The 22,644-nt window shown below is 37.5% G+C and overlaps 1 protein-coding gene across 1 annotated transcript in view; it reads right to left on the reverse strand.

The window, feature by feature from the left end:
- Positions 1–11,560: 11,560 nt before the first annotated feature.
- Positions 11,561–22,644, reverse strand: part of LOC124104412 (guanylate-binding protein 6) — a 30,818-nt gene continuing 19,734 nt past the window's right edge. The window contains exons 8-11 of the mRNA XM_046461368.2: positions 22,163–22,375; positions 19,741–19,843; positions 19,231–19,424; positions 11,561–12,089 (exon numbers count right to left, since the gene is read on the reverse strand). Of these exons, the coding sequence (XP_046317324.1) occupies positions 11,862–12,089; positions 19,231–19,424; positions 19,741–19,843; positions 22,163–22,375 (738 nt within the window). The 3' untranslated portion in view covers positions 11,561–11,861. The remainder of the gene's footprint in view (positions 12,090–19,230; positions 19,425–19,740; positions 19,844–22,162; positions 22,376–22,644) is intronic.

Consider the following 22,644-nt stretch of genomic DNA (forward strand, 5'->3'; position numbering starts at 1 on the left):
TACCCTATGTTAACTCTCCCAATAAAAATTGCCTCCATTTTAAAACAGCTAGAGCCCTCAGAGGTTCAGTAACCCGTTCAAAACCACAGAGCTACTGATAAACAGATCTTAAGGTTCAAACCAGAGCACTTCCTGGAGTCCTTCTGGTTTGTGGTGTGTCATAATTGCCATCAGCATCATTACTTCTTTTTCATAATTAGATCTCTTTTTATTCTGACAACAATCATATAGGACCATTGGTTTTATCTGTAATTTAGAATAAACACAGGGGTCTTGGGCTGTGTTGCCTGAGATTTCCTTCCAGAGTCAAGGATTTGAGACTGAGGGATTTGCTCGGAAGATAATGCTACAAAGCAGAGTAGGAGATAGGGAATGAAAACTGGAAGGGAATGAAGCCAAGGAATGGGGCAAGAGCCAGTGGTTCCTTTTGTGTGAACCACGAGGTTAGTCCCTTGAGCTAACTCCAGGAAACCAGGTAAAATCTGCCTGGGAATCTGGCCCTTAGGATGGGAGCGTTTTCCTCCTGCTTCCTTCAATATCTGCAGCATGATCCTGGCAGCCTGACTCCCTGGCATTGCTGGCCTTGCCACGTGTGCCTTGAGAGCAAACACTAACTAGGGGATCTGAAATATTTGTTGTAAAACATCAGTGGAATGTGCAGAAAGGGTAAGTGGTAAGGGAAGCTGGGTGGGGCACCTACAGCATCTGTGAAAACCATTTCCTATTTGCCAAGATCCCCTCATATCTCACAGAAAATCCACTCCTTTCTTCAAGACTTCTTAAAATGGATGGCTTCTCATAATTTTTTTTTAGGTACCCACAACAGGAAAGTCTAAGCTATAGCCCTCATTATTGCCATGGATTTTATGATCAAAATTGATATTCAAGATCTTCCCCTCTTCTACCCATTCTAGATTACTCATACTTAGCCATCAGTTCTTCCTTTGTACTTACAAGGGATCCTAAAAAATCTGTTTCTGTTCCAGTTAGGCTGTGCTTGTTTCCAATACATTTAAACCAACCACAGAAATAACAACAGACTCCCAATGAATCCTTGAGAACCAGACATACTCTTCCTTCTATCACGTACCATCTGCTCACACAAATCATGGTTGGTTAAGTTTGCCAACAAAAAAAAAATCTCACTTATTGTTTGAAGTATGATTCAATAGTAAGTTTACAAGAGACCTATTGAATGACAGCTGTAGATTCAGATGTATTGGAACATTATTAAGACCCTTTGGAGAAATGCTGCCTAAATTTACCTTAAGAACCGTTCTTATACTCCAGCAGAAACATAGGATGTTGTCAGTGGATCAGAAATTCATGATCGAGTCCATGGAGAATATGTCTATTTATCCCTTGGTACTGAATTCTCCAGTTACTGTAGAACTGCCTATATTCACTTCAGTTTTGTCCATTTTGACTTCAACACCTGAGAACACCCATTATTAGTGATATAAATGTTTATAATTTTATATCTTCTTTCTGTATTAGAATATTTATTAGTATGTATTATTCTTCTATCTCTTCTACCTCTTTTGATTCAAAGTGAATTTTGTTTAATATTAGGGTGACTATACTAATCCTAATAGTAGGGACAGTATTCACATGTAATATTTACCATGGGGATTATATTTAATATCTTTTTTTTCTTGGTACCAAGGATGGAACTCAGGGGTACCCAACCACCAAGCCACATACCTAACCCTATTTTGTATTTTATTTAGAGATAGGGTCTCACCTGAGCTACTTAGCTCCTCAATTTTGCCGAGGCTGGCTTTGAACTCACAATCCTCCTGCCTCAACCTCCTGAGCCGCTGGGATTATAGGCGTTGTGCTGCCACCCCCAGCTTATATTTAATACCTTAAAGCCATAAAACTCTAATAGAAACTTATGCCAGCTTCATTTCAATAACATACAAAAGACTTAATCTTCAAGAGGTTCTTCCTCACCCCTTTTAGTCATTGATATGATGAAATTATACCTTCATATGTTATGTGCCTAAAAACATGAACTAATCATTTCTTGAAACAACACTGTCTCTTAAATCATGTGGACAATAAAATACAGAGTTAAAAGCCACAGTTACAATAATGATAGCTTTAAAGTAATAACAACTAAAGCCAGCAGCTGAACTCTTCAGATCAGGCTATCAGCCTACTTTCTCCCTTGCCTCCCCATCCCTCAGATTCAATGAATCAGAAACTAAGGATTTTCTGCTCAGAAACTAGGGATTAAGCTGTGAGTGAGCATTTCCTGCCCGGCTCCTGTGCAGGTCAGTGTGGTCAAGATAAAGCTGCCAGTCTGCTCCATTTCCTCTTCCCACTTTTCTGTTGCTACTTTAGGGAAGAAATTTAAAACAAACTGAGGGTGTATTGTTTCATTCTCACAAAGAAAATGGAGCAAAAAACAACTCAAAAGTAATTTATGTAGCGTTTTTTTGTTTGATCTAAGAATAGAAATATTTTTTATTGTTCCTAGAATTAAGGATTTTTAGTCAACTTTCCAATGTTTGGATGATCCAATGTTTGGATCATTTATTTAGAAACAGTTCAGGATAAATAAACTTTGACCATTTAGTAGTGATATTTGAGAGTTGATCAGAGAGACTGAAAGTTAATTATTCCATATAAAACCAGCTTTATCAAATGTATGTAGTATTGAATGTTGTTAATACAAGGAACAATCACTTTCTTTCAACATTGCTCATTTTATTGTAGACACTACCACTTTCTTCTATTCTTTTTTAATTAATCAACCTAGTATTTTTAACCAACAGGTAATAACTAATTTTTTAAGATGGAAATTGCACCTTAAGAAACATCTTTTTTATTTTTTCATTTCCTGTCAGGGCACAATCACAAAATCAGTGTCTGAGGACAGAAGGAGAAAGGTGGAAGAGGCAATCCCACAGCAGTGCCTCTGCCTCCATGAGGCAGGAACACCCATAGACAGACAGGATAAGGGCCTCAGAGAAGGCAAAAGGGGAGGAGAATATCATGATATATCAGAAGGAAATGTCAGACCTATAGAACATCCTGTCACTACCCCTGACAGCTTTAACCACAATGGCTCTTTTTTAGCTACCCTACTCCTACCGTTAACAATAGCTGACCACCAAATCTACCCTTATGTAAAGTGTTTCCTCTCCCCAACAGACATGTCAAACCACAAGGTTGGATGGGTCCTCTTAATTATGTAAATAAGGCATTAAACTTATGCATGTATTAAGCTCAGAACATGAAGAGTTCGATTTGTCCCACACCCCACCAGTCACCTGCACTGGGCCATCAGTTATGCTTTTAAAAATCTCTAGACAACAGACACCCATTGGCATCTGTCTCTTGAAACCCCCTCCCATTTTGGGAGCTGTGCTTTCTATTACTCTAATAAATCCATTTCTTTGCTCTCACCCTGTGTCCACAGATTTCATTCCTTGAATTTGTGAGACAACAATCTACTTGACATTCATGCTCCATGTAACACCAGGAACCTGGATGTTGGTCTCTCAGGGAAAGGACTTCAGTTCTCCTTCCTCAGAGGAATGTGGAAAGAACTCCTCAGTTTCCCACGCAGAGCTCCTTTCTACCATTCTCTGGTAGATGCCCCAGGAGAAGCAGCACATCCTCAGAAATAGGGCAAGCACTTTGGCAAGAATTTGGCCTCACAGACACCTCTGGACCAAACAGAGATGCTGGCAATTAGGAACACAGCACCCAGAAGGTGGAACACCTCAGAGCCACCTGTGTGCCCCCTAATATCTCTGTCCACCTCACCAGTTAGGATGAGAAGTGGAGACTCACCATTCCCAGTGACCTTGTCTCCTTCCCTGAGGGTCTTGGTCCTTGTGTTGGTGAAGATCTAAGAATAGAAAATTTTTTTATTGTTCCTGGAATTAAGGATTTTTAGTTAATTTTCCAACATGTCCTCAATATGAGCTAGGAACTCCTTTTCATATTTTGTCTGGTCAAAGATAAAACATCCAATTTTAAAAGATATGCCTGGTATCCTTCATAGATATGTTGATTTTTAGCTTTGGGATTTTCACCTGAGAAAGAGAGAAAATGGAGTTGCAATGAGCACAGTCTTGGGATAAGGTAGCTCTAGAATTTTGACTGGTGATTCTTGTTCTTTGGAGTTATTTGTTCTTACAGATCTATTTTTACAAATTCATTCAATGCCTCAGTGCAAATCAAACTCATACCAATGATGTATCTCTGGAAATAAAATAGTAGGAAGCATTTTCCAAGGCAAAGAAATTTATAGCTGATATCCATAGAAACAAGAATCGCTCATGGATTATTAAGTGATGTTATGGTTTAGAATGAGGTGTCCCACAAAAGCTCACGTGTGAGACAACATGAGAATGTTCAGAGGTGACATGATTAGATTATGAGAGGTATAACCTAATCAGTGGATTAATCCAAACCAATGGTATGATAACTAAGTGGTAACTGTAGGCATGTAGGGTATGGCTGGAGGATGTAGGTCACTGGGGTATGTACTTGGTGTTTGAATTTTGTCCTCTCTCTCTCTTCTCTCTCTTTCCTTCCTCTTTGCCATATCCTGTTTTCCTCCACCGAGTCCTTCCACCATGATGTTCTGCCTCATCTCAGGCTCAGAGCTACTTCCCCCCGCCCCCTACATTGCCAGGTCTTTCGGTCACAGTGACACACTGCTAAAACAGATGTTTACTAAATGACTTAATTAGTTAATGGTCATATATCAATCTCTGGTTTATGCCTGCTGATATAGCACTGCATGAAGAGGAGCAACAAAAAAGGATAATAAGAACAACAATTAACAAGGATCGGATGACACTTTATTCATTAAAGAAAACTTTTGATAAAATTGTGTATAATTTTTTTTGCTATGAATTCCAAAGACCAAACACTACCTAAATGTAATTTAAAGAATTTCCTTCTACTTAATAAACCCATGTTTTTTTCCAGGTATTCACCCACCTAAATTCAACATGTTAAGATGATTTGTAAACTTAAATAGCATCCACATAAATAAATCTGTTAGAATAAAGAGAAATATGTGATGGGGAATGAAAAATTGATAATCCAGCAGATATCAGATACGTTGAAAAACTATAAACTGAAAGTCACCCTAGATCTATTTAGAATGTGTGATTATTTTTGAAGAGGTTATAACTATCCATTAGCTAACAGGTTACACATTTCCTTGGTACCTATGCTATTATAGATATCGCTGAGCAAACCTAGTTCTCCATTGCAGTTTTATGTCTAACAATAATCTTGCTCATTAATTTCTTTTTTATTAGTTTTAATTAGTTATACATGACAGTAGAATGTATTTATGCATTTCAATATATCATACATAGATGAGATATAATTTCTCATTTTTCTGTGTGTACATGTTGTAGAAACATATTAGTCATGCAGTCACATATATACATACAGTAATAATGTCTGTGACATTTTACAATCTTTCCTATCCCCACATCTCCTACTCTCCCCTCCTTTCACTTTTCTACATCTAATCTAACACTAGTGCCCCCCACCTTATTGTGAATTAGCATCTACATATTAGACAAAACATTCAGCCTTTGTTTTTTTTGGAATTGGCTTATTTCACCTAGCATGATATTCTTCAACTCCATGCATTAACTGACAAATGCCATAATTTCTTCTTTAAAGCTGAATAAAATTCCATTGAAAAAAAAAAAAAAAATATATATATATATATATATATATATATATATATATCACATCACATTTTCTTTATCCATTCATCTATTGAAGGACACCTAGGTTGGTCCCATAGTTTAGCTATATATTAATTGAGCTTCTATAAACATTGATATGGCTATATTACTGTAATATGCTGATTTTAAGTCCTTTGTGTATAAACCGAGGAGTGGTAATAGTTGGGCCAAAGGATGGGTCCATTCCAAGTTTTCTGAGAATCTCTATACTGCTTTCCATAGTGGTTGCACCAATTTGCAGTCCCACCAGCAATGTATGAGTGTACTTTTCCCCCCACATGCTCACCAACATTTAGTGTTGCCTGTATTCTTGATGATGGCTATTCTGACAGGAGTGAGATGAAATTTTAGTGTAATTTTGATTTGCATTTCTCTAATTGCTAGAGAAGTTGAACACTTTTTCATATGTTTGTTGATTGATTGTATTTCTTCTATTGTGAAGTGTATTTTCAGTTCCTTAGCAATTTTGTTGATTGGGTTATTTGTGTGTGTGTGCGCGCGTGCGCGCGTGTGTGTGTGTGTGTGTTTTCTTTTTTGGTGTTAAGTTTTTTGAGTTCTTTTTATATCCTAGAGATTAATGTTTTATTGGAAGTATATGTGTTAAAGATTTTCTCACAATCTGTAGACTGTATCCTCACATTATTGATTATTTCCTTTGCTGAGAAGCTTTTTAATTTGAATCCATCCCATTAATTGGTTCTTGATTTTACTTCTTGTGCTTTAGGAATCTGTTAAGGAAGTCAGATCCTAGGCTGACATGGTGACAATTTGGGCCTAGTTTTTCTTCTATTAGGTGCAGGGTCTCTGTTCTAGTGGCTAAGTCTTTGATCCACTTTGAGTTGATTTTTGTGCAGAGTGAGAGATAGAGGCTTAATTTCATTTTGCTACCTATGGATTTCCAGATTTGCCAGCACTGTGTGTTGAATATGCTATCTTTCTCAAGTGAATGTTTTGGCACCTTTGTCTAGTATGACATAAGTGTATTTTTGTGGGTTTGTCTCTGTGTCCTCTATTCTGTACCATTGGTCTACAAGTCTAGTTTGGTGCCAATACTATGCCATTTTTGTTACTATAGCTCTGTAGTATAGTTTAAAGTCTGGAATTGTGATGCCTCCTGCTTCACTTTTCTTGCTAAGGATTGCTTTAGCTATTCTGGGTTTCTTATTTTTCCAAATACATTTTATGATTGTTTTTTCTATTTGGATTGTCATTGGGATTTTAATAGGAATTGCATTAAATTTGTAGAATGCTTTTGGTAGTATTGTCATTTTTATTAATTCTGCCTATCCAGGAACATGAGAGATCTTTCCATCTTCTGAGGTTTCCTTCAATTTCTTTCTTTAGTGTTCTGTAGTTTTCACTGTAGAAGTCTTTCACCTCTTTTGCTACATTGATTCCCGTGTATGTTATTTTTTCTGAGGCTACTGTGAATGGAGTAGTTTTCCTAATTTCTCTTTCAGTGGATTCATCATTGATGTATAGGAATGTGTTTGATTTGTGGGTGTTGATTTTATATACTGCTACTTTGCTGAATTCATATATTAGTTTTAGAAGTTTTCTGGTGGCATTTTTTTGCATCTTCCTAACATATAATTATGGCATTGGCAAATAGTGATAGTTTAAGTTCTTCTTTAACTATTTGTATCCTTTTAATTTCTTTCTTTTGTCTAATTGCTCTGGCTAGAGTTTCAAGGATGATGTTGAATAGAAGTGGTGAAACAGGACATCTTTGTCTTATTCCAGTTTTTAGAGGGAATGCTTTCAATATTTTTTCATTTAGAATGATGCTGGCCTTGGGTTTAGCATAGATAGCTTTTACAATGTGGATGTATGTTCCTACTATCCCTAGTTTTTCTAGTGTTTTGAACATGAAGTGGTGCTGTATTTTGTCAAATGTTTTTTCTGCATCTATTGAGATGACCATATGATTCTTGTTTTTAAGTCTATTAATTTGATGAATTATTTTTATTGATTTCCATATGTTGAACCAACCTTGCATCCCTGGGATGAACCCCACTTGATTGTAGTGCACTATCTTTTTAATATGTTTTTGTATGCAATTTCCCAGAATTTTGTTGAGAATTTTTCATCTATGTTCATCAGGGATGTTGGTCTGAAGATTTTTTTCCTTTATGTGTCTTTGTCTGGTTTGGGTATCAGGGTAATATTAGCCTCATAGAATGAGTTTGGAAGGGTTCCATCCTTTTCTATTTCATGGAATATTTTGAGGAGTATTGGTGTTAAATCTTCTTTGAATGTCTTGTAGAACTCCGCTGAGAATCCATCTGGTCCTGGGCTTTTCTTGGTTGGTAGGCTGTTGAGGGTGTTTTCTATTTCATTGCTTGAACTTGATCTGTTTAAATCATGTATGACCTCCTCATTAAGTTTGGGTAAGTCATGTCTCTAGAAATTTGTTGACATCTTCGATATTTTCTATTTTATTGTAATATAAATTTTCAAGATACCTTCTAATTGTCTTCTGTATTTTAGACACATCCATTTTGATATTTCCTTCTTCATCTTATATGTTAGTAATTTGAGTTTTCTTTCTCCTTCTCTTTGTTAGCATGGCCATGGGTTTATCTATTTCATTTATTTTTTCAAAGAACCAACTTTTTGTTTTGTCAATTTTTTTAATTGTTTCTTTTGTTTTGATTTCATTGATTTCAGCTCTGATTTTAATTATTTCCTGTGTTCTACTGCTTTTGGTGTTGATTTGTTCTTAAAGGATGTGATTGTTTAAGAGAAGTAAATAGGTTCCTGTTCTCCTTCATGAACATGACATAGGAAGCTATGGCAGTCCTAGAAGCCCACGGAAGTCATGCCATATTTCTGGACTGGAGCTGCTGTCTGCTTCCCTCACTATAGGGGATCTTATTTCTGGTTTTTCTTCCAAGCTGGAAAACCTCCCTGAGAACCTCCCTATGACCCCTTCCTAGTGAGACTTTACTTCCAAGAGGCCTCTCACTGGGATGCTGGCAGCTTGGTTACATGTTCTTACTTCCTCCCTCTGAGGAATATATGCTTGTGTGACAGAATGTAATCTGAGACTGAGGAGGCCAGAAGGAGACCATGCAACTCTCTCCTCAGCTTTCCTACTTCTTTATGTTATTTCCAGTTCTCTAGGACACAGGTCTTCTCCATTTCTTTGTATTTCCAAGTTCCCAGCCCTAACTTCTAGTCCACAAGAGGAGTTTCCTGAAGACACAGATTTAATCTGGGTTGTTCAGACTTGGCACCAATAGGTGAGAAGGTGGCCCTAGCAAGGCAGGCTGTGGACACTATCTGAGAACAGGAACAAGGAGTTTTAGAAGTGGCCCAAATACCATGTGGAGGAGGAGTGAATGTGCACTGGTCTTCCTAAAAGAGTTGTCGAGAAGGTTCTTGAGATAGATCCATTATACATTCAAAATTTCAACAAAAACGTGTTGATTTTCAAGTATGTGAGAGGTCTTTTGCCTGGAAACTTATTCGTGGTATATATAAACATTAACCCAACAGGTGATGACTTATGACTAACTTTATACTGGGTAGAGAATAATTTTTCTCTACTTTCATTGTTTTATCACCTCCCTTTTGACTTCTTCATGATATATAAATAGATATAATTTCATGCCAACATTTCCTTATTGAGGTTTCACTTTCCATTGCTGGTCATGTGTATTGAGAAGACATGATGGGACACCAGAACTCTAGCCTACCCCCTCATTGCCCTTCACCAGACTATCCCAGTGTGCACTATTCAGCGTATTCCCCTGAGTGACAGCAGCAGGTCCCTGGGGACTGGTTCAGTGATAGAACTTCTGTTATCAGTGGTTTTTATTGGGGAAACTGAAAGGTGACTGACCATTACTTTAAGATCCTAAAGAAAGCACAGGTGTGTTCTTAAGACATTAGAGGGAAGGAACAAATAAGGAGTATTTGCAATGTTGCAGTCTTGTGGCTCTGTGGACACTAAGCAGATTCCTCTGTCAGAATTTGATCTTCATATAAAATGTGTGGTTTTATTTCAGCATGATAGAAGGACTATGGCAGGAATGAGGTTTGCATGAATACTTTGTTTACTATTTTAAACATCCTACTTTTAAGCCATTCTTGGGTAGTTACTATGAGTGAGAAATTCTAAGAACTCAGGGCTCATGGGTGTCCAGTTCATCAGAGAAATAGGCAGCAGTTTCACACTAGGGTACAGGTCCCTTTGCTTCAATGAGTTTTTTCAGCACTAGTTCCTACAATTGTGTCCTTCATTTTGAAAGCACTAGAGACTGAGGAACAGGGTGAGGACCTCATAAGTTGGAGCCCTATTGGATAAAAACGAATGTGATTAATCAGCCAATACCTAGTATTTAGCAAAATTGTAGACTAACACACAGTTCATTCTGGCTGGAAGTCTTAAGCATTACACAGCTGAAAAGAATTCCTGAAATACTGAGTTAACCCTGAAGAAAATTTTCCCTTCGACTTCATCATCTTTATAAATCTGGGAGGAAATTTAAAGACCATTCCAGTTTAATATCTTACGGGAGTTGTATCTGAACATATACTGGTGAATAAACTTTTAAGGACAATTGAAAGGCCATAATGAAAACAAAATCAAGATGCAGGTCTTGGGCTTTCTAGTTCCCTGTTCTTGTGAGTAAATTATTCCTGTTGGGCCTACTTATACTATTTCTAGTAGTATTAAAAGCTTTCGTCCTGTCCTGGGAGCTTTTTAATTTGTATTTATTTGTTTGAATAGGTGACAAATTCACCTAAAGTGTTACAGTTGTGGAAGAATATACAATATAAAGTTGGTTGTTTTCTTATTTCTTACTTCAGCTATCTAAGTCCCAATCTATTGTGACCATGGATACTAGTTTCTTTTGTGTTTTTCCAGAGGTAGACAATAACATGTGTGCACATACACTATGTTCTTAATTCAGTGATAATATGTATATACACTTTCTGCATCTTGTTTTTCACTTATTATGTATCTTGGAGAAGATCTCATATCAATACCAATAAAGCTTTGCCTTTCATATCAGTGAAAATGCAGAGTATTCTTCTGAAAGTATGTCCCAAGGTTTACGTTATCAATACCTGATTGTGTCAGTCAGCTCTATGGCACTATGGCTACATCTAACAAGAACAACTTAGAGAGAGAGAGAAAGTTTATTTTGGTCAGAGTTTTAGAGGTTCGGTTTGTGGTCAGTCAACTCTATAGCTCTAGGCCTGAGATGGAAATGGTGGAAAGGAAATAGCAGAGGAAAGCTGCTCAGCGCATGGTAGCCAGGAAACAAAGAGAGAGAATGACAGAGGACACTCAAGGAGCCAGGGATAAGATATAATCCCTAAGGACACAACCTCAATGACTTATTTCCTCCAGGCATGCACAACCTACCTACGGTTAATAGGAGTTCATTTAAATTATTAACCCATCAAATGGATTAATTCTCTCATCATTGCCTAAAATTCCACCTTCAAACCTTTCTGGATTGGGTATCATGATTTCAAACATGAGCTTTTGGGAGACATTTAAGATCAAAACAATATCAGTGACTGAGGGACTTCAAAGTATTGTTTTTCAGTCTTTTGTCATTATAGCATACCATTAACAATGTCCATTTCATCTTGGGTAAATAAATATATAAGAGAAATGACTAAATGGGTAATTGCTAGATCAAAGATATCTGCATTCTAATTTTTAATGTATAGTAGCAGCCATTCACAATCCCAATAGCAAATAAGAGAGGCCACTGATTACACCAAACCCTTGTTAGCTCAGGGTCCTGGAAAAATTACTCTTCCTTACCCATAAATGAAGTGAAACACAAACTTCATAATTTCATTTTGCACAAATTTTATTATCAGTAAAGTCAAAAATTTTATCATATCTCTGCTGATTTAGAAATGTAGTTGTTTGTCTCTTCTCACAAGAGCTCATCTTTAGTTATAATATCATCATGTCTAAAATCAAACTGCAAATGTTTTCTTCATCTTGGCATTTGTCTTTGCTTTACTCAAAACTTTTCTACTAACAATTTCATTATCTCCTTATTTGTTTCCCATTTCTTTATATTGTTTACTTAAATATTGAACAACATGTTGTGTAATTAAAATTTAAATTTTTATTTTATCATTTTCTTAGGAGAAATGCCTTCGTAATAGATCACATATATTCCTCACTACATCCAAGAGTGTATCAGCAGAAGTTCCTACCCTTATCACAGAGGAAACAAAATCAAGGATCTGTGAGACAACTGAGGATTTTTTGGTGTTGATGTCATCTAGTTCATCTCGTAGTCGATCTATCTCTTTTCTGAGCTTCTCAGCTTCCTTTTGAAATCCTTCAGTCAGAAGTTTTTCTTGGACCTGTGAAAGAGAAGAAGTCCACTTTTGAAAATCCCATTACTAACAGAGTTTTATGTTGAACAACTTCAGCAGTTAATCATGTGTTCATTTCTCTACCACCTTAGAATGTTTTTTGATGTCTCTAGACATTTGGACTTGGATAATGGGACAATCCATGGTTCATACATTTGTGAGATTTCCTCAGCACCACCGGGCTATGTTGGAGAGATGTTTTGTTCAAGCCCAGAGACTGTCCTGAGCCATATGATTTCAGAATAGATGCACCCAGTGCTTGCCTTCTCCTCTGTGGACTAGAAACAAAGCAATAGTTGTGGAACTGCATGTGGAGGTGAGTGGCCCTAGAAGAGCGCTAGAGTTCAGCAGCAGAGAGATGGGGACCTGGTGAAAACACAGAATCTTGGGATAACAGCATAGCAAGAGAAACAGAATGCCCCAGTACCTACTGCCCATCACTGAGATCAGGTATTGGGATCTTCTCTCAATGGGAATAAAGGGGAAAGAGTCCCAGCCAGCTCCACTGGTGCACAGGTCAATATGTTGCAGACATACAATTTAAATAAGTAAGAGACCTGAGCTCTACACTTTAGGTTTGTTCCATCTCCCAACAAACCCTCAGGGTGCTGAAGCCAGGAGTCATCTTGAGAAGGGTCCCATTGTCTGAGTTTTCCCTGCTCAGGAGGGGCATATTCCCATCTCTAGCACCGCATGGACTTTCCACTGCATTGCTTCAGTGGGTGACAGTTTTTTGAGAGGGTCTTGGCTTGGGGGACTGGCTCTGACACAAACTCACTAAGAGTCCCATTCGTGGGAATGCAGGCTGTGAAGCTAAGGGGAGCAGAGGCTTTCACCCTCTACAATCATCTCACCAGGGAACCTGTCCTCTGAAAAAAGGGACTGAGTAGTTGCGAGTGGTCTCTCATGGCTACCAGGCCTGAAGATGCCAGGATTATGATGGAGGATTATGTGGCTCCCACTGTTCCCTTCCCATTACAAAACTGTATTGTTCTAGTGTCCAGTCAGCCCCTGACACCTTCATTCCCAATTACCTGCCCTGAGATACTTTGCTCGGAAATATGTCCTGCCTCAGGGCACACAGCCTGAGACATGCCAGAGGGAATCTAGGCCTGGCAAAACCCATCTTACACAGGATCTAGCTCTGGCCTGCATCTAGCTAAAAGGAGTTTCAGTTAGCTTCATGGGTCTCACTGCCTGTGGCTCCTTGGTGGCTACCACAAGTGAAAGAATGGTGGGGAGGAATGAAAAAAACCCACCCCTGGGAAACACACTCTAAGATTAGCAGAGAAGCTGACTTAAAATAGGCTGCAATAACATACCTTTCTTACTTTTCCAAGCATCTCGAGTGGAAGAATTTGTTTTCTTCTTTTCAAAAAAAAAAAAAAAAAATCTTTTCTTTTGTTTTTTTCATTTGCTATTATTTATTTTTATCTTTTATTTAACTTTTCTTGTTAGTTTTATTTTTAACTTGTTAGTTTTACTTTTATTAAAATTTAATTTTTTATTTAAGTAATAATATTTTCTCCTTGTTGTTCTCCTTGTCTTTATTTTTGTGATTTTTATTATTTTACTTTATTTTTGGATTGAGCTCAGGGCCTTACACAAATTGCATGGCTGCTCAGTTGAGGAGCTGCATTCCCAAGCCAGTTGAGAGGAATTGTATCCAGCTCCAGCTTTGACAGACTTGAAACCTGACAGACACTTCAGGTGGGTACGGGTAGGGAGGCTCTGAGTTCCCACTCCTGGGAAGACACTCCACAATAGTGAAGAGAAGAGTTACAGAACTTTTGCTGACATCATTCTTATGGATTATTTCTGCATTGGCTGCACCTGCAACTTGTCAGAACATGCATTGTTGATAAGACTATATGTGAATGCCACTAGAGGAGAACTGTGATTCTGACCCCCACTTCTCCCCATGAACCACCTAGACATGCACCAGTATTTAATCAGAGGACAAGAGCTTCATGCCCTGTACCATGACTGGAGCATGTGTATCAGAATCATATTAAAAAAAAACAGAGCCAATATCAACCCCCATCACTTGATAGAAATAATCAATCCCACTGTAATAGTAAACATAGAAATGCATACACTATGTCCACACAACTCCTGGCTGAATTACCAGAATGGCTTCACTCTTGTGAGACCTATAGATATAAGATAATAAATTGGAAAATCTAGAAGAAAAGAAGAACTTTCTGGTCACATGCAATCTGCCACAATTGAACCAAAGGTGGGTATGTGGCACATGCCTATAATTTCAGTGGCTTGGGAGGCTGAGGCAAGAGAATTCCAAGTTCAAGTTCAGCCTCAGAAACTTAGCAAGGTTCTAAGCAAGTTAGAACCTGTCTCAAATTTTAAAATAAAAACAAGGGCTGAGGATGTGGCTCAGTGGCTAAGTGCCTGAGGGTTCAATCTCTGGTGAAAACAAAACAAAACAAACAAACAAAAAACAAGAAGATACAAAAACCTAAATAGAGAAATAACAAGTAACAAAACCAATTCAGTTTAGAAGACTTCTCCAAAAATAACAACTCAAAACTGCATGGTTTTACGGTTGAATTTTACCAAACTTTTAAAGACCTAACAAAAATGATTCACAAAATTATTCCACTGTAGTGAAAAGAGGGACCCTTCCAGACTCATCCTTTGAGAACACCATTACACTGCTACCAAACCCTACAAGGACACACCAAGAAGAGAAGAAAATATACATCATTATCCCCGATAAACACACATGCAAAATCTTCAATAAAATACTTGCAAACTGAATTCAACAACACAATAAAATATTCATACATGATGATTAAGTTGACTTTCATTTCAGGGATTCAAGAATTGTTCAACATATCTAATCAATACATGTAATGCATCACATAAATAAAATTTTTAAATTACATGATCATCTCAACAGATGCAGAAAGTGTCTTTGATAAAATTCAATACACCTACATGAAAACAGCTCTGAATAAATGAGGTATAGATACCTCAACATAATAAAGGTTGTATGTAACAAATCCATAGCCAACATCATACTTAATGGAAGAAAACTGAAATTATTTCCTCTAAGATCAGGAACAAGACAAGGGTATACACTCTCAGTGCTCTCACTCAATACAGTGCTAGAAAATTTAGCCATTGCAATTAGACAAGAGGAAGAAATAAAAGGTACAAACAGGAAAGGAAAAAGGCATCTCTATGTACCAATAATATGATTCTATACATACAAAAACCTAAAGACTCTACCAAAAACCTTTTGTAACCAATAAACTAATTCAGGAAGGTAGTAAGATACAAAATCAATATGCAAAATCAGTAACTCTTCTATACATCAATATGAATTTGATGAGAAAGAAATCAGGAAAACAATCCCATTCAAAATAGAAAAGAAAATACTGAAAGAAAATAGAGGAGTAGTATCCAGTGCATATTGACAACCCCCCTCCCCAGGAAATTGAATTAAATCTATAGTCATGTTCATTGGAGGTATTTGAGCTATGTTTCTTCTTGTACTTTGGTCATACTTTTCTCTCTCCTTGGTATCTCATAGTTGTTTGTCTACCTTCTCTTCTCATTCCCCCACCCCATTTGTTTTATTTTTTAATTTCTGGATAAATGTATATCAGCAATGGTGAGGTGCTAAGCCAATGAGACATTGTCTCTAAATAAAATACAAAAAAGAGCTGGGGATGTGGTTCAGTGGTTGAACGCCCCTGAATTCAATCCGAAGTACTCACCCCCCAAAAAATATCCAGGAGTTTATTTCTTCTCAATTAATTCTGCAGAAAGTTTTAATTTTTTCACTAAAGTATTTTTCTTACTCATTATCACTCACCCTATTAATAGTAGCAACCTGAATTCTATCCCTAATAATTCTAGCATGTCAATATCAACTAAATAATCAATTCTACAAAAACTTTATGTTGCAATATTAATCTCCTTAGAAATATTTTCAATTGTAACATTCACAGCCACTATATTTTGTATGCTCTTCAAAGCAACATTAATCCCAACTTTAATCATATTATCCAGTGAAGAAATCAAACAGAATAATTAAATGCAAGACTTTATTTTCTATTGTACATATCTGTTGCTCTCCACAACTTCCTATGCATTAATCTACACTCAAAATACAGTAGAATCACTAAAGTTTTTAGCTGACCATCACAAAGTGTTATGATTTGAATGTGAGGTGTCCCCAAAAAGCTCACAGGTGAGACAATGCAAGAAGGTTCAGAGGAGAAATTACTGGGTTGTGAAAGTCTTAATCCCTTGATAGGGATTAACTGAGTAGTAATTGAAGTGGTAGGGTGTGGCTGGAGGAGGTGGGAATTGGGGTGTGGCTTTGGGGTATATATTTGTATCTGGAAAGTGGAAACCTCTCTCTGCTTCCTGATCAGCATATGAGATGTTTCCCTCTGCCACACTCTTCTGCCCTGATATTCTGCCTCACCTCAAGCCCTGAGGGATGGAATTGGCCTTCTTTGGACTAAGACCTCTGAAACTGTGAGCCCTCAAATAAACCTTTCCTTCTCTACAATTGTTTTGGTCAGGTTCTTTAGTCTTAGCAGCAAAAAGCTGACTAAATTTGCAAAGCTAAACCACATCCACACTACTGATCTAATAACATTTTGTGATTAACATGTATGAAAGCTTTTACATAAAAACACACTGTGGCCTCCATCTATGACTATCAAAAGCATAACAGAGACTCTAATCACCAAATCTGTGGTTCTTTTGGGTGTATTGTGGATACTAGGAGATTATGGTATAATATGAATCACTACAGTTCTAAATCCACTAACAGATCATCTAGCCTATCCATTTTTTATATCATCTTTATGAGGTATAATTATAACAAAATTTATTTTCTTACATCAGATCAAAATTCATTAATTACTTAATAACCTATAAATCATATAGTATTAATAACAATTGTAGTTATTCTTATTCAAACATCATGAAATTCTACAGGAACCACAGCCTTAATCATTGCCTATAGCTTCACACCATCAATACTATCCTGCCTTGCTGACTCAAACTATAAACAAACTGTATTATTAACTTGAGGATTATAAACATTTCTTCTTTCTATAACAGCCAAAAGGTTACTAGCTATTTTGACTAATTTAGCCATATCACCGCCATTGACCAAATCAGAGAAGTGTTTGTAGCTTTATCTTCATTCTGGTGATGCAACCTTAGCATTTGTGTAATAGAACTTAATATGCTTTGACAAGCAAAGTGATCTACAGATTCAGTGGCCATCAAAATATGAATGACATTCTTCAGAGAAAAAAATTAAATTCATATGAAAGCACAAAAGATCCTGAATAGGCAAAGCAATATTGGGCAAAAAGAGCAAAGCTGGAGGCATCACAATACCTGATTTCAAGAGATACTACAGGGCCATAGCAACAAAGACCACACCATATTGGCATGTAAACAAACTTGTAGATCAGTTAATAGAACAGAGGACCAGAAATGAATCCACACACCTTCCCCTCACCGATTCTCAATGAGGGTACCCAAAACTGAGACAACGGAGGAAGGACAGACTCTTCAACAAATGGCGCTGGGAAACTGAATATCCACATGTAGGAGACTGAAAATGACTCCTATCTCTCACCCTGTACACTAAAGAACCCCAAATGGATCAAAGACTAAAGTATAAAACCTGAAACTCAGGAACCACGAGAGGAAAACAGCAGAAGCCCTTTAAGATATTGGCACAGGCAATGGTGTTTTAGATAGGATCACAAAAACAGAGGAAACAAATGCAAAAGTTAACAGATGAGAATACAACAAATTAAAAAAATTTCTGCACACCAAAGTAAGAACACTAAAGAGGCACCTTACATGAAAATCTTTGCCATCTATTCTTCTGACATAGGATTAATAACTTTAAAAATCTTAACAACAACAATAAAAAACCTAAGTAATACAATTAGAAATGGGCAAATATCCTAAACAGATATTTCTCAACAGGAGAAATACAAATGGCAAATAAATATGTTACAAAGTACTAATATCTTTAGTTATCAGGGAAATTCAAATCAAAACTTCCCTCAGACTATATCTCCTTCTGATTAGAATGCCAATTGTCAAAATAAATAATAATGATAAATAATAATAATAATGGCAAGTTCTGGATTTGGAGAAATAGGAGCACTTACATGTGGTTGGCAGGAATGTGAATTAGTACAGCTACTATGGAAAATGGTTTGGAGGTTTCCCAAAAGTAAACTTAGAATTTACCATGTGATCCAGCTATCCCACTCCTGGGAAAATATCTCATATGTGGAAATAAAACAACAACAAAAGTGACCAGAAAGTAGAAGAGGGAATATTAGGGACCAGGATTGGGGCTGGGAGGGAGGAAGGGAGAGAGGAAAAGGGTAGAAGAAGGATCTATGGACCTGATCAATGCACAGTATATGCATGTATGGAAATATCATGGTAAATTCCATTAACTTGTACAATTAATATATGCCATTGTTCATGATTTTAAAATCCCCAAAAAAGAGAATTCCTCTTGGTACACAGATTGAGATCTAATGAATTATCAGTTCCACTGAAGTAGCATGGCTATGATCTTCTAACAAATAATAGGAAATATCTAGTAGAGAACACTAGTTATCAAGCTCCTGGTTGGGACAAAGACTTTATTTTTGTTGTAGAAAGAATCAGGCCATGGAAATAAATGGAGCAAATTCAGGGCTTTCAAAGATCCTACATTTTATAGCAGGTCAAAGGTGATATGTGCAGTTCAGATGGATCTAATTTTGATCTCTTTGATGGTTGTGCCAAGAATCCTAAAAAGACCAATGGACTAACACACTATTCAACTGGGACACAGTAAGACCACCCTATAATCTCAACAAACCTTAATCCATCACCCTGGGGAACACTGTATACTCTGAATTCTATCAATATACAAGGTGCTGGAGTCTCAGAGATTTACAGACTTCAGGAGGATGCAGGTATACATGAGGAGTTAGTGAAACATGCACCTTTTGAGTTTCCCTTTGAAATCATGTCCATGCTTAACATGTTGGTAATTTCCTTCCTGAGGAACCAGGGCACTGTCTGTCAGGCACTGCCAGGCCCTGTCCAGGCTCACCTTTAGCTTATGGTCCAGATTATTTTCCAACCTTTTCAGAAGGTTCTCCATTTTCCTGTCCAACTTCTTCTCCAGCTGAGCAATGTGTTCTTTTAAGCTTCCCTTTTGTGCTTCCATCATTTCCTGCTGCTCTTGCTGTTGCTGTCTTAGCAGCTCCTGTTCCTTCTCAGCTGCCTCCCTCTTGAGCCGCTCAACTGTTCCACAAAAGTTTTAGGGAGGGAAAAAAAAAACAGTCAGGTCTGAGCTCTACTATCCTAGCTTCACAAACCAAACTTATTTCAGAAAAAGCTAGAGGGATATCTGAATCCTCCCTTTAGCCATGATAGCCACAGTATGTCTCCAAATGTGATGAAAAACTGATTTGCTGGCCTCCCCTGTTGCTCTCAGATTTAGCAGAGCATGTGCTCCACAGCAGGAAGAATCTTCTGGTTTCAGGAAGGTTTTCCTGTCCAGTCAGTCAGTCTATGCAGGAACCTCCCCACTCTCTGAGAGCTGTGACCTCCCCTGTACCTGCTATGGCCTTCTTTTGAGCAGTGAGGGCTTTATCTGACTGCAGGATGGATTTTTCTACGGCAAGCTGTGACTTCAGGAAGCTCTGAAGGACCTCGTTTGCCTGGGGAAACCAAGAAGGAACAAAAACATTTTAGACATCAAAGATCTAGTCTTCTGATAAGGAAGTTATTATTCAATAGACTGACTTTATTTTGCATCATTCTTAGTTAGGATCCCATAGGGATTCCTGTCCTTCTAAGGACACAACAAAAGTCCGTGCTCTGGTGAGACATGAAAACCCTCGACAGTAGACTCCTCTCCCCTGAGTGCTGCCCACCAGCCACCCCAGTCATATGTAAGAGCAGTTCTACAAACACGTACCCTCTCCATTGTTTGTGGTATGTGCACATCCTTTTTCTGGATCTGTTCTAGCCTTCCTTAACTAGCATCATATCTACAGTTTGTTTGACTTGTGTCTTCCACCTCCTATACTAGAAAGCTTTTCTAGGCTGCCTTCTGAGTTTCTTTTCAGCTTTGTTGAGATTAACAAATAAAAATTGTATACTTTGAAATTATATAACATGACGTTTGATATATGACTGCATTGTTGAATGGTTCCTACAATCAAGCCAGTTTCATGTTGACCACATCACACAGTTACATTTTCCATTGTCTTGAGAATGCACAAGGCCTACTATCTTAGTAACATTAAGGTACACAATAGAGTATTTTAACTACAGTCACATTTGTACATCAGGTGGGCAGCACTTACTCATCTATGCCTGCATATTTATATATTTTACCAGTATCTCCCTTCCCCTCTCTCAGGCCCTGCTAATCACTATTCTACTCTAACTGAACACTATGTTAATATGAGCTTAATGGCTTTTTGCTCCTTTTGTTGATTGGCACCACTGAACATGAACCATGCAGCATTTATCTTTCTGTGGCTGACTTATTTCATTTAGTGCAATGTCCCTAGGTTAATCCATGTTGTTGTCATTGACAGTACTTTTTTTTAAGACTGAATGATATTCTATCACATATATGATATGTATAGTTGTATTACTTAGTATTCATAACTGCATGGTACTACCATAAAAACAGACACATACACCAGTGGATCAGAATAGAGAGCCAGGAAAGAATGAAATTGAACCATTATCTTATGCCTTCTATGAAATGAACTAAAAGTTTATTAAATATTTAAACATAAGACCTGAAACTATAAAACTTCTAGAAGAAATATTAGGGGGGAAACCTTGACATTTGCCTTTACAAAGATTTCTTGTATTTAAAACCAAAAGACAGGCAACAAAAGCAAAAAGTAAAATAAATGTGACTGCAACAAACTAAAGTCTCAGCACAGCCTGGAAACCACTAACCAAATGAAAAAGACAATGTATAGAATGGGAGAAAATATTTGTAAGCCATGTATCTAATAAGGGGTAATATACAAAGCATATTAGAAAATCATAACTCTGCAGTAAAAAAAATAAATAACCTGATTACAAAATGGGCAAAGGACCTGAATAAACATTCTTCAAAGAAGAAATTCAAATGTTAATCAGATATTTGTAAAAGTGCTCAACATCACTAATACCAGTGAAACACAAATGAAAACTACAATGAGATCTTAGTACATCTGTGAGGATGCCTATTATCAATTAGTCAAAGGACAAGAGATGTTGCTGAGGATGTGGAAAAAAGGGAACCTTGTAGAATAGCTGGAAGAATCTGAAGTGGTGCAGTAGGAGGATCCCCCCATCCCCCCGCCTTAAAAATAAATTCTGAGTTTAAAATGGCTGCCCACGAGCTCTGTCACTGACAGACTGTCATGATCTTAGGTCACGTAATAGGCCTTCTGTGCACTACCTTTCTTAAGGGTATTAATATGGAAGATAGTAATATGTACTTTGTGTATTTTGAGAATTAAATAGGTAATGTAAGGAAATCACCAGAACCTGTACCTGGTGTAGGAAGAGAATGTTCAATGTTCCCTAACAATTACGTCCATCATCATTCTCTGCTACTATGAGTACACACCAGTTACCATTAACTTATGATAACCTTATCACTTCATATACCATTGACAGTTTTTTGTCCAAATGAAATATGTTAAGCCTCACAAGAACAAAGTCATTTCTTTCATATTGTACCTTCTGTGTTTTAGCAGAAAAAAATTAAAACCGCTTTTTTTGACAAGTAAAAGAAATGGTTGGTTTCACCTGAATTCCTGGTTCTAAACCCTCTCTGGGAAGAACTGTTTCTGGTTTACTTAAGAGGATCTAACTAACAGGGGATATAAAATTATATAAATGTCAACATATAGCCATTCTCTGCTTTTGTTTCACAAATAATGGTGGCAGCTTAGTTTCAGAAGGAGCAGCACAGACCCTCTGACCACATACTGGCCCTCTCCCCTCCCCTTACTCCTCACCTTCACTCCTTTCCTGGACCCTAGATTGTACTGAAGTTCCACCTTCTTCTTTGCTTCTAAGTAGAGCCTATGGCCTCCAGGAACAGAGAACACTCCTCTTGAGATGCTTCGCATCAGGGGCCCTGAAAGCTGCTTCAGCCGAGCCTCGCAGCAGTTGACAGATACCTCTTCATTCTGCAGCAGGAGAGCTTTTTTCTCTCTCTCTATGGTGTCCTGGAAGGGAGATGTAGGGAAGTAAAATACAAAGAAGTTGTTAGAAGGAAGGCCCAACTGGTATCCTCTCAGAAAAAGCAGTCTGACCGCCTCAGAGAGGACTGGAACATAGAAGGAGTCAGGAGACATGCTTCAGTCCCAGGTCTGGCCAATTCATTGTGTGACTCTGAAAAGTCTCTTACCTCAATGTCAGTCTCAATATATGTGAAATGATGGAGTTGGAAGACATAAACTTTATAGTTTATTTAGTAATAGTATGATTAACAGCA

The sequence above is a fragment of the Marmota monax genome, unplaced genomic scaffold, assembly GCF_021218885.2.
Source record: "Marmota monax isolate L192 unplaced genomic scaffold, Marmota_monax_Labrador192_F-V1.1 WCK01_AAM20220418_F8-fsc00070, whole genome shotgun sequence".
In the NCBI taxonomy this organism is placed as follows: domain Eukaryota; kingdom Metazoa; phylum Chordata; class Mammalia; order Rodentia; family Sciuridae; genus Marmota; species Marmota monax.